This window comes from Diabrotica virgifera, chromosome 3, assembly GCF_917563875.1.
Source record: "Diabrotica virgifera virgifera chromosome 3, PGI_DIABVI_V3a".
Classification (NCBI taxonomy): domain Eukaryota; kingdom Metazoa; phylum Arthropoda; class Insecta; order Coleoptera; family Chrysomelidae; genus Diabrotica; species Diabrotica virgifera.
In genome coordinates, this window is record NC_065445.1 from 131,717,994 (window position 1) to 131,731,496 (window position 13,503).

Genomic DNA, 13,503 nt, shown 5'->3' on the forward strand with positions numbered 1-13,503 from the left:
GTTTATTTGACAAATAATAAATGTTGCTTTTTGCTTAAATTCAATGTTAGAGCTGCCACCCACCTGCCTCTTGGAAGTTTAACATTACGCTTAAACGAAAATCAATGTTTATTTTTTTAATAATACATTTTTATGTTTTCTGGCACCAATAAAATATATTTAGAATTAAACAAATTACATACATTCATCTTTTTGTACCAATTAATTTAATTTAAAAAAAAACATTTTTTGGACACCCTGTATAAATAATTATATTAATGTAAATCATCCATTATGTCATTACGCCCAGATGGATGACGTCACTAGTATGATATGTATGCCGAAAAATCGTAATTTAAAAATAAAAATCGACCTGTTTCGGGATTTTTCCTTAAAGTCTCCGGTTTACGAAATAATGAATTTATGCGTTACTTTATGGACGCACTGTATGTAATAAACTATTCTAAATGGGAAATAAGCCACAATTTAACTAAAAAAATTATTTTATTAACGTTTCGACATCCGATTTGGGCGTCGAAATGTTAATAAAATTATTTTTTAGTTAAATTGTGGCTTATTTCCCATTTAGAATAATTTATTACAAAAATGCCACAATGAAATAGCTTCAGAACAACATTACAATCTATGTTTTTCATGTGCGACCGCAAAAGCAGTAGGCCCAGATCAGATACCCACTGAGCTAATTAAATTCATTGACGAAGAAACACTGCTTATACTTTTAGATCTATTCAACAAGGTATACACAACAGGAGTAATACCCCATGATTGGTTGCTGTCCACATTTGTAACACTACCCAAGTCAGCACGTGCGACAGAATGCTCCCAGTATACAACAATTTCCTTAATAAGCCACACACTTAAGATATTCCTCAAAATAATACACGGAAAACTGTACAAAAAAGTAGAAGAAGATATAGATGACACCCAGTTTGGATTCAGAGGAGGACTAGGAACGAGAGAGGCTCTGTTCGCTTTTAACGTTCTCGCACTCTAGATATGAACCAGGATCTCTTTGTCTGCTTTATATATTTTTAAAAGGCTTTTGATAGAGTACGACATCAGAAACTCGTAGAACTTTTAAAAGAAAAGAATGTGGACAGTCGAGATATACGGGTTATTGTCAATCTGTACTGGAACCAAAAAGAAAAGGTTAAAATCGAAAATGTCGAAACGGAAACCATATAAATCAAAAGAGGTGTTAGACAGGGTTGCGTGTTGTCTCCATTGTTATTCAATCTGTACAGCGAAGCTATTTTGAACAACATAAGATTCGCAGACGACACCGCTTTTTTTGTAGACAGTCTAGAAGCACTGCAACGATTAGTAAATAGATATGGACTACAAATGAACGTTAAGAAAACCAAGTATATGATTATTTCTAAGCAACACACAGTAGGAAGACTAGATATCGAGGGAAAACAAGTAGAAAGAGTGAATAACTACAAATATCTGGCAACCTGGGTAATAGAAAACAACGACCAAGGTAGATAAATCAGGACACGCATCGAAATTGCAAGATCGAGACCTACCTCTGGAGCTGAGAATAAGAGCCTTAAAATGCTACGTGGTCTCGACTTTGTTGTATGGAATGGAAAGCTGGACATTAAAAGTAGACAACATAAAGAAGTTGGAAGCATTTAAGATGTGGTGCTATAGATAGATTTTGAAAATATCATGGATCCAACGAGTTACGAATGCAGAAGTGTTAAGAAGGCTACAAAAGGATTGCGAGGTGATAAACAACATCAAAACAAGAAAGCTGGAACATTTGGGCCACATTACTAGAGATGCGAAATATGAGATATTAAGGATCATAATGCAGGGAAGAATTAAGTGGAAAAGATCCATAGGTAGAAGAAGAATTTCCTGGCTGAGAAACTTAAGGTGGTATGACACAATGTTAAAATTTATATAATTTTTAGGTACAGTTACCGTCACTATTTCAAAACCAATTTTCAACTTGTGGGTATGTACGTGAACTGTAAACTTTCTAGTTTAATAGTATCTAGTTAAAATTTCCAAAGAAAGCAGTAATTTTTTTATAACTGTACTTAAAGGAACCCATGTCATAACTTACTTGGTATCCTGCCCTAAAAATTGGATTTTTGTAATAATTTTTGAACTTCGGTACAAAATAACTACCATAAATGATTAACTATGCAATAAGCTTTATTTTAAGCAAAGTTCATTATTCATACTGCCATAATTTTTAAATTAACTGTACCTAAAGATAAAAATTATACTTAAAAGCTGCAATCTAGGGATTTTGTTGATATAACCGTAACAAGTTGGCATTGTTGTAGTGATAAATTAGTTCGGCTATCACTTAATAGATGAAAAACTGAGAGTGGTATAGCAGCAGCTCATTAGATCTTTTCAGAGCTGCCGCCAATAAGGTACGGATAGCTGTGATGATAGCCAACTTCCGATAGGAGAAGGAACTACAAGAAGAAGAAGAATCGAACCCTATCAAACGGTCTTTGACCAGCAGGATACGGGAACATCTTAAAAATGCAGAGAATGTGTAATGTGTTATGTAATTATGCAACTTTCTAATATCAATTTTTATTTTCAGAAATTCCTGAAGAGAAGATTTTCTGAAACAAATTATCCAAAAACGCCTAAATTAAGAAAACCTGAATCATGCGATAATCGTAAGTTGATACTAATATTTCCACTAATTCTTTTCACATAATTAGTAACTATAAAATAATGGTGGCCATTTTAGGCGTCCAGTTTCTAGTGACTGTATTTTAATCTTATGTAAAAGTCTGGTTATGACTAAATCAAACAAGTTTTGAGTGCAGTAGCAGCACTATAATCCTAAATTCTACAGTAATGGTACATTATTGTGTCATTATTTTTGAAATTGTTCTGAAGCTATTTTCTTGTGGCATTTTTACAATTTTAACTATTTATAATGGGAAATAAGCCACAATATTATTAAAAAATGATTTTTATTAACGTTTCGACGCCCAAATCGGGTGCCGTTGTCAAAATACTGTAGTAGTTTGTATTTTGACAACGGCACCCGATTTGGGCGTCGAAACGTTAATAAAAATCATTTTTTAATAATATTGTGGCTTATTTCCCATTATAAATAGTTAAAATTATTTTTGAATCTTCTGTTCCAATAAAATTGAGATACTGCGTGTACTTGTTAGACTTTATCTATCTCTATTATCTAATCAGCCCTAAACATCCATCCTTGGATATAATAGGCTTCCTCTTCCTTCTTCCATGCCTCTGTATCTTGGGCAATTTGCATCCATTTTAACCCGGCATTTTTCTTTGGGTAATCTAACCATCGCATTTGTTGCCTTACCCTTTTTCGTTTGTGGTTCCTCGGTCTCCAATGTATAATAGCCTTATTCTATCTATCATCCTTCTGCCTTAACACATTGCTTGCCATTGCCATGCCTTAATCGGGATAATACTCTCAGGGCCACGGCATATCCACGGCAATGAAAGTCAGACGTACGTGTATATCAAAAATGAGCGACGTGGCCCCTGGAAAAACATCTGTCTCTCATATATGAGCGACGTGGCATGCAATATGTTAAGATGTGTAGAGCCGCCGAGAGGGATGAGCGGGCCCCGGTAAGAAGTGAAGAACGAGCCCCCGGAAAAAAGTGAAGAGCAAAAAAATTGTTTAATTTTTATAGAAATAAAATTATCAATAATAAATAAGAAACATTTGAACAGGTGCTTTTCCAGTTTTCTGATTGGAAAGATGTCTATGATTTTCGAAAAATCGCATGATTTTACCAAATCGTTATTAATGCACAAAGATGCTGGGCCAGTTAACCGATGATTCTGTTTCATTGTAGATCTCATAGCATTTTTTATGCGAGAAAGAAAACTTAAGGATCTTTCCTCTTCAGCGACTGTCGCTGGTAATGTGCAAAATATTCTTAACGCAATAACGACGTTAGGAAATAATAATTCCAATTTAAGATGTTTAATTTTATTAAGTAAATCTATTTGGAGAAAGTTGAGATTCACCAATATTATCCTTGTATATCGCTCTCAAATCTCTCAACTTTAATCTATCAATTCTTCTTTGATGTCTTCTTTATAAAACTCACGCAACATATCAATTTTTTCTTAATATTGTCGTCATCTTCATCTCGGAATGTCCATAAAATGTTAAATATCGAATGAGTTTCATTTGCTGCATTAAATATTCTGGTTAAATTGCTTATTATATAATATGGCAATATTAAATATTTCACAGCGAAATATTTCGTGGGCTCAAAATTATCAGTCGCGTCACAACTAGACCCATGCAAATCATCAAAAAATCTCGCAGGATTCTTACGCCGTTTTTAGAATAAAATAATAAAATATACTTCAATTTAGAGGTAAAGGTCATATTAAATATATCCGAGTATTATTAAACGCATTATGCAAAACGGGAAACGTGAAAAGAAAAAAAAACGGGAAAAATTACGTCTTTGGTCTGGTCGACGCCGGGCCCCTTACATCCCCGGGCCCCGGTAAAATGTACCGGCTGTACCCCCCTCTCGACGGGCCTGAAGATGTGTCCGGCGAACTTCCATTTAAGCTTTGCTACTTGAGTTGAGACATCTTTCATATTTATTTTGTTACGGATCCATTCGTTTCTTTTCCTGTCTGATAGCTTAATGTTCAGTATTTGTCTTTCCTTGGATCTTTCTCTCTTTGCAATTTTTTCCATATTTTTCTTTGTAAACGTCCAAATCTGATAGCCATATATTATTACAGGGCGCATACATTGATTGAAGACTCTTGTCTTTAGGTATTAGGAATATTTTCTGTTCTTTAGAATATAAGACAGTTTTTCGAATGAAGTTCTTAGAATATAAGATCCCTGTTATTTACTTTAATTAATTATTATTTTAGTAATATTGACATAATTATCTTAATTTAATTTTATTTATTCAGAATACATAATTCAAAATGAAGACTACCGAAAAAATTTAGACCAGTGCGCGACATGGATTAGAGAAAATCTAAAAGAGAAAGATTCGAACGCAATCAAGACAATTCTTTGACATTTGTATTATAAGTATTTGTATATTTAATAAAAAAAAATAAAAAGCTTCTGGTGTTTCTATTATACCTGTTTAAAATATCGATTTAATTTTTTTTGGCTTTAGGATTAGACCATGCAGCCAGAAATGAAGTAAGTAGTATAAATATGTTATCTTATCTAAGGTTAATATATTATCTATGAAGTCTGACCGACCTTTTTGTTAAGAATATAAAAAAACATTTTTTGTTTCAACTTTTAATTTTTTTATTTTTATTTTTTTATATTTTATTTTTTTATATTTTATTTTTTTATATTTAATTTTTTTATTTTTATACTTTATTTTTATTTTTTAAATTTTATTTTTTTAACTTTTCCAATTTTAATTCCTTAAAGATACAGCTTATACTTAAAAAATAAACAAATTTAAACTACGAATAACACAAACTTCTTTTTTGTTCATAGCATATTAAATCCAATGCAACTCCGGGTGAATTGAGTAGCTCAGCGTTCACGTTGCCTTTCCTAAGCCCGGATAAAGGAGGAAGGTTCTCGGATGAGGCTAGTAACCTACCCGGAGTAAAAAGAAAGCATACTCACAGACCCGGAGAAATGCCTCAGAATAGGACTGATTTAAAGTTGACGAACCACGCAAGGAAACGGTATATGAGTTGGAGGAAGAAAAATATGATCAGAGTTGCAACGTGGAATATAAAATCACTGAACAATAGAGAACAAGAGATCGTTGAAGAATTAAGACACGGAAAGATTGACATATATGTGCACTTCAGGAGAAGGGAAAGGGAGAGGGACAGAAACAATACAGTGATTGCACTCTAATATGTGTAGTGGTGTCAATGAAGAAGAACGAGCTAAAGCAGGAGTGGGTATACTCATCCATCAAAAAATCAAAAACAATAAAAATAGTTGAAAGACTGATAAATACCCATAAAACTAGCAACGGAACATAAAGAATTACATATAGTATGTGTATATAGTCCAGAATACTGTGGGCCAAAGGCGGAAAAAGAAGAATTATATTAGAAACTGCAAGAAACCCTAGAAAACATCCCAAAAAAGAGTCTCTTCATACATACATCCTTCCCAAATATTAGATGTGGTAACCTCGAATTCAGCGAATGCGGGAAGTGACCATAGTCTGCTTATCTGCAAAATACGAATGGAAGTCCGACGAAAAACAGGAAGATCGCAAACAGTTGAGAAAGTACAAAGAATAAACATCGAAAACATGTGGCAACCATCAATTAGATATCTATATACCAACGTTTCTATCACTGAATATATCACCAAGTACAGGGCAACCTATCTTAAACTTATAAAATCAGCTAAAAAAGACTACTACCATAACCGTTTGGGAAGCTCAAAAAGTGTTGCAAAAGAAACTTGGTCCATAATAAACGATCTTCGAAATAAAACCCACACTGCTAAAACAATTTCCCTTCCAGACCCTGAAAATCTAAATGAATACTTTGTTAATGTGAGTAAAAATATTACATCAACTATTTTGCCACAACAAGATCCCATTGCTTATCTCCCTAATTCAAGAAAGGTCTCGCATTCATTCTTTATAAAACCAGTCAATAAATCTGAACTGATCCAAACAATCAATAGTATCAAAAGCAAATCCTCCTGTAGTACTGATGGTCTATCGATAAAAATTTTTTCTAATCTCCCAGAAAATGTGTTAGAAGTCCTCATCTCACTAATTAATGATTCCTTTGAGAAAGGTAAATTTCCAGAGTGCCTGAAGACAGCCATCATTATTCCTCTTCATAAGGGTGGTGAAATATCTAATACCTGCAATTATAGACCTATTGCACTACTACCGGTACTCTCCAAAATTATTGAGAGACTCATAAAAGCCCGACTTATGTCCTTTCTAGTTATCACAAAATCAGTTCGGCTTTTTAAATAATAAATGCACCACTGATGCCATCTTTTCTGTACTACATGAGGTTTATCAAGCACTGAACAATAATCTTCACACTGCCACCGTTTTTTGTGACTACACCAAAGCTTTTGATTGTGTAAATCATAACATTTTGATAAGAAAACTAAATTTCTACGGAATTCGAGGTATTTCTTTAGATTGGTTCCAATCTTACTTGGATGATAGGAAACAACTGGTTAGAGCAAATGATACAGACTCTAGTCTCAAAAACATTGTATGTGCGGTACCTCAAGGTTCAGTATTGGGTCCTCTACTTTTCCTTATCTTTATTAATAACATCACTAGTTTAAAAATCGATGGAAATCGAGCAACTCAAATATTGCAACTCTTCATGCTACTATAACTTCTGATCTACTTACAATAAAAACCTGGTCTGACTCTAATTTACTCTCGTTTAACGTAGATAAAACAGTAGCATTGTCTTATAAAGGAGTCCTTCAACCCTTACCTCTTAATAACAGCCAGATCAGTACCGTTGATTCTGTGAAATTTCTTGGTATTTTTTTAGACAGCAACCTTAAATGGTCCCACCATATCGATTTGTTAAGGAAGAAACTATCCTCAGCTTGCTATGCTATAAGATCTGTTTCGAATGAACTCAATTTAGCATCTTCCAAAATAACATATTTTTCTTTGTTCGAGTCACATCTTCGTTATGGTCTTCCTTTTTGGGGTTCTGGTACAGCTGCCCAATTCGATGTTATTTTCAAATTACAAAAAAGAGCAATTAGATATCTGTTTGGCCTCAGAAGAACAACACATTGCAGAAGATACTTCAAAGATCACAGAATTTTAACCCTTCCATCTTTGTATATTTTAGAAACTGTTTGCTTAATTCGTAAACATCTACATGTCTTTCCACCAAGACCTAATCATGACTACTTCACGAGAAATTCTACGTTTGACGTCTATATGCCGACCCCGTCCTCTGAGTTAGTAAAGAAATCTATATTATATTCCGCAAAAAAACTTTACAACCATCTCCCTCTACAACTTAAATCTGCAGCATCTTTCCCCAAATTCCGTAAACTGACAAAAGCCTACATATCTGAAAGACCATATTATTCAGTAGAAGATTTTCTTAATCAATAACTAAGAAATTACAGTACCCTTTGCACAAGTAGTATTTTTATTATCATTTTTTTTGTCTATATTTGGGTGTCATATGCAGCAGCTTAACTTTTAAACTTATTAATTACCAGGTAGACTATGCATTTGCAATTTACTTAAATTTTGCAATTGACTATTTCTGTTTAACTTCATTATTATTGTTATTATTGTAAATATATTGACGATTTATGTAATTTTAGTAAATTGGATTGTTATTGTTTTGTTGTCTTGACTTTTTATAAGCTTTGTCGATAAAATTGTACAATTTTTCATGACAACAAAGCATATTTCTATTCTATTCTATTCTATATCAGAAGAGACTAACTTCCAAAATAGAAGCAAATAAAATTTCGGAGGAAGATAACATACAAATTGCATGGAAAAAACTAGAAGATAATCTGAACTAGCATGTGAAGCGTTGGAAACCAGAAAAGTAAACATAAACCTCAAGAAAGCTAACAAAATGCCCTGGTTCCGACAAGAAATCAACACAAAGTGTAACGAAAAACGAGAAGCCCACTTAAAGTACAGATCACAACAAAACAAACACCAGAAGCTTACAATAATTACAAAAGAATAAGAAACGAGACTAAAGCATTAGTAAAGAAGACCAAAGATGAATACTGGCGGGTTTTCTCATGAATAAGAATGGAAGCCGACTACTACGGACTGCAAAGGCAAATATGGAGATTTATTACAATGCAGAGAACAGAAATAAGCGAATTTACAGAAACCAACAAAATCAGGCGAAGACCTGACCTTACCAGAAACTCAAGAGATTACAACCGAAAATGTAATCGTCACAACGGAAGAAATTACTAAAGCATTAGAAAAACTGAATAACCGTAAATCTCCAGAACCGGACAAGATTTCAAACGAAATGTTGAAATACGGTGGAAACACATTAACTGAACAACTAAGGATAGTTGTACAAAAAAATTCTTTCGGGACACACAATATCTAACAGCTGGCGCATTAGCGCAACGATCTTAATGTTTAAAAAGGGTGATAAAACGGTACCCGAAAACTACAGAGGAATAAACCGATCTGAAATTAGTACCGATCTGAAATTGACCACAAAAGTCATAACCACCAAAATCACCAACGAAATAGATCTAGCAGATGAACAACAAGGCATTAGATCTGGAAGATCCTGTAACGATGCAGTTTTTGTCGTCAGGCAAGTCATGGAAAAATCACTAGAATACAACGTCTCGACTTACTGTTGCTTCATAGATCTACAAAAGGCATTCGACCGTGTAGAACTGATCGACGTAATTCACTTTTTATATAAACGAAACATACCATCAGATACAAGATAATAGATACAAGATAGCAGATAATATTATCTAAAACATATACAACAGAAATAATATTCAGACCAGAATTAATAACAAACTCACACAGCCGATACCAGTGGAAAGAGACATACGTCAAGGAGACTCATTGAGCCTGCTGCTGTTTAACATCATCATGGATGAAATTATTTATAAAGTCAAAAACCTGAGTATAGATGCCATAGTCTGACGTTCCAAATTTTTAACCTGTTCCACAATTAAAACTTCCCCTGTTCCAGTGTTCCCATACATCAAAGTTTGTCCGACTAGACACCGTTAAGCTATTAACAAATTTTCAGCTTGCTATTAATAAACTTTTTTTGGTACGCGGGTTCCAGGTCTATATGTCTAATGTTGGTTTTTGTTGATTTGTATCTTTTTTTTTGGCTGATAGTTTGTACCTATTGTATAACATTGGACTATTGGACTACGTTTTTGTATAGCTATTAGTGCAGCCGATATGTGAAACAATTGTGCATTTAATGATAGAAGTATATAATTTGGACATTTGGACCACATATACTACACATGAGGTTCAATTTGCGCCGGGGTTATAGGCCAGGGTAATAAGACAAAAATATACCCTGTTCGTGACACTCGAGCAGCCAGGGTACTGAAGCGTTTTTTCGACAGGTACTACCTATAAGAGCAAATTGTAACTATTTCCTGCGTAGGATCTGGCGGCCATTTTAATTTATAAACAATTAAGTGTCAAAAATGGCATTTTTCCCTTTTATTTTCAAATTAATGGAAGACAGTGAAACTTATGGTTTTCTTAGTACAAATATCTTTTAGATTATGGAAAAAGCTTTAAAATAACATATTACAAAGTTTGATATACTCATTTATTGTTAATATAATTGCGAAAAAAGGTCGGAATTGCAAAAAAAATTATTTTCGCAATAACTGTTGTAAAAATTAGTGTACAGGTTTGAAATTTTTGTCAAATGAGGGTTTTTTGGTGCTTAATATGTGATAAAAATTTCAAAGCGATTCATTCCATTGTCTAAATTTTATTCGAATTGTTTATCTCAGAGAGCATTTTTTTTTTAAATAACATAAGTCAGAAAAAAATGACGTTAGAACCATTCCATAGGTGTAAAATCGAAGAGCATGAGCTATATTTTCAACTTGGTTTAAAAAAGCAAATAAAAAATGCATTTATTAGTAATAAATAATTATGCAAAAGTATCGTAAATCTTTCCTTATAAACTTTTTGGATAACTTTTTCCAAAAAAATTAACTTTTTTACCCTGTTTTAAGTGCACAACTACCAAGTAATGTTATTTATATCATAATTGATAAAAAATTGTAACAAATATATATAATTTCTTATATAACAAAATAAAAAGTTTATACGGAAAGATTTATGATACTTTTGCATAATTAATTATTACTAATAAATACATTTTTATTCGCTTATTTTAAACCAAGTTGAAAACATAGCTAATGCTCTTTCATTTGACACCTGTGGAATGGTTCTAACGTCATTTTTTTCTGACTTATGTTATTGTGAAAAAAATGCTCTCTGGGATAAACAATTTGAATAAAATTTAAACAATTGAATGAATCGCTTTGAAATTTTTATCACATATTAAGCACCAAAAAACCCTTATATGACAAGAATTTCAAATCTGTACACTAATTTTTACAATAGATATTGCGAAATTAATTTTTTTTGCAATTCCGACCTTTTTTCGCAATTATATTTACAATAAATGAGTATATCAAACTTTGTAATACGTCATTTTAAAGCTTTTTCCATAATCTCAAAGATATTTGTACTAAGAAAACCATAAGTTTCACTGTTTTTAATTGATTTGAAAAAAGAGGGAAAATGCAATTTTTTGACACTTAATCGTTTATAAATAAAAATGGTCGCCAGATCCTACGCAGGAAATAGTTACAATTTGCTCTTATATGTATTACCTGTCGAAAAAACGCTTCAGTACCCTGGCTGCTCGAGTGTCATGGGAAAAACTTTATTACCCTGGACTATTATGAATATGTTATAATTTCTGTCTGTAATAATCTCGATTTACGCGACTTACAATAGAAAATATTTCAAGAAATTTGAACAGTATGTAAACTTTAGCAGACTCTATAAGTGTAGTGATAAAAAAATTCTCTTTCAAATGGATTTAGTGAGTGAATAATACATAAACGTCAACAGTGAAAAACTAATGTAAATATACCTAAGTAATTAAACTAATTAGAGACACCTGATAACAGCGATAGGTGAAGACGGGTCACGACAAAATAAATTGCGACGTTGCCGGATTTCAAATAAAGTGTATCCAATTAGGAAATCGAAATAGAAATAAAGTAGACATAAAGTGGTAATTGTAGTCCTGATAGTGACTGGAGATCTGACGGGTCGACCGGTCAATAGTCACTTGCGCGGGGCTACAAGTACTACAAGACCAATAGAACCGCAACCTTCTGTCCTGAAGCTTTAGGACGAGGAAAAAAATGGGTAGTGACAATGAATATGATACGGAGAACAATCAAAACAAAAGGCGGAGGGGCGAAGGGGGAGAAAAATTGGAGGAAGATAAGAGTTGGAAGAGCTGTATACGGAACCAAAAATCACCGCAATAATAAAGTCGCATAGAATAAGATGGCTGGGGCATGTGCAAAGATTGGAAAACCATAGAATGACCAGGATGATATTGAACAGGAAACCAGTAGGGAAAAAAAGGAAAGGAAGACTGTTTCGAACAAGATAACTTTTACTCTAGACTGATTTCTTTATCTTGTTCTACTCCTTAATTTGCCAGGTTTCGAAGTAAATATTAATCTAATTAAATTAGCTGCAACTGAATAATAGAAATGCAATCAAATTTAGTTCTTTTTCCAAATTTTATTACTTTTCTGATGACACTGACAATTATCAATTTTTATATATATAAATAGCTAAATAGGAGAGACTTAAAAACTAACTTAACAAATCGTAGATAGCCGACTGAAAAAACTACCTGATTTGACTTCTTCACTAACTAATTTTCTAATTGTTATTAGTCCAACAGATTCGAGTGTTAAAAGTTGGTGTGAACACAAGCAGTTGATTTGCTCTCTGGTGAAAAAAGTTGTTTTAGTACGGAAGTAAACACTGGTTTTTGGTGAAATTTTCACAAAGTGTGTGGTGAATTCAACATTTCAACTGTAAGTCATCTTTTTGTTAATTTGATGCACGTAAGAGAGGAGATTTGCAATAATATTATACAGAACAATATTTTTTTAAGTTACAAATACAACAAACATTGAATATAACAAAAACGTGTAAAATTAAACATTAATGAATATTTAATTACTGAAAGGCATAAATAAATTAGCAAACAGAAGTACGGCCAAATATTCTGCGACGTTGCCGGCGTGTGCAAAATATCTGAGACCTTACCAAAAGGTAATTAAAAATAAGAAGATAATAATAATAATAATTACTATTAGACACAGGTTACATTTTCCTATTTTTTGTGTATATTATAAGCTTTAAGTGAACTAAAAATATATTTTTCTCGCATTATATTGATAAAGATTTTCAGTCTAGAAAACAAACAACAAGACAAATAGATGAACAACGAGAAAATAAAAAAGAAGGAAAAAGACACAAACCGGAGCACGACAGCTCGAGTGAAGAAGACAAAGAAGAGCAACATAAAAGCAAAAAAGCTCCAGACACGCGCATGAAAAAAAGTAAGTACAATATTAACGGACATGGAGGAGATTAAGATATTGCTGAGCCAGATGAGGCAAGAAATTAAAGAAGATATCCTGGAAAACAAAACAGAGATTAAAGATGAAATCAAGGATATGAAAAACGAACTAGAAGATATTAAGCAGAAGCTTAAGCAAAACAAAGCAGAAACAGAAAATTTAAAAAGAGAAGTAGAAAAAAAAGAACAAAAATGGGAGAAAGAAAACGAAGAACTCAAAAAAGCGTTAACACTCATGGAGAATAGATTAGAGAAGATCGATAAAGAAAAAATACGCAATAAATTAATCATAACAGGAATTCAGGTAGATCTGGAAGATGAAGTTAGACTAAGAGAAAACATACAAAAAATGAT

At 32.8% G+C, this 13,503-nt stretch overlaps 2 protein-coding genes across 2 annotated transcripts in view; one reads left to right on the top strand and one right to left on the bottom strand.

The window, feature by feature from the left end:
• Positions 1-5,084, top strand: part of LOC114337754 (glutamyl aminopeptidase) — a 92,803-nt gene extending 87,719 nt beyond the window's left edge. Inside the window, exons 12-13 of the mRNA XM_050645532.1 lie at positions 2,576-2,654; positions 4,927-5,084. Coding sequence (XP_050501489.1) covers positions 2,576-2,654; positions 4,927-5,036 — 189 coding nt within the window. The 3' untranslated portion in view covers positions 5,037-5,084. The remainder of the gene's footprint in view (positions 1-2,575; positions 2,655-4,926) is intronic.
• The window catches only part of LOC126881317 (uncharacterized), a 261,916-nt gene that overhangs the window by 148,703 nt on the left and 99,710 nt on the right, over positions 1-13,503 (bottom strand). The gene's annotated exons all lie outside the window — the stretch shown is intronic.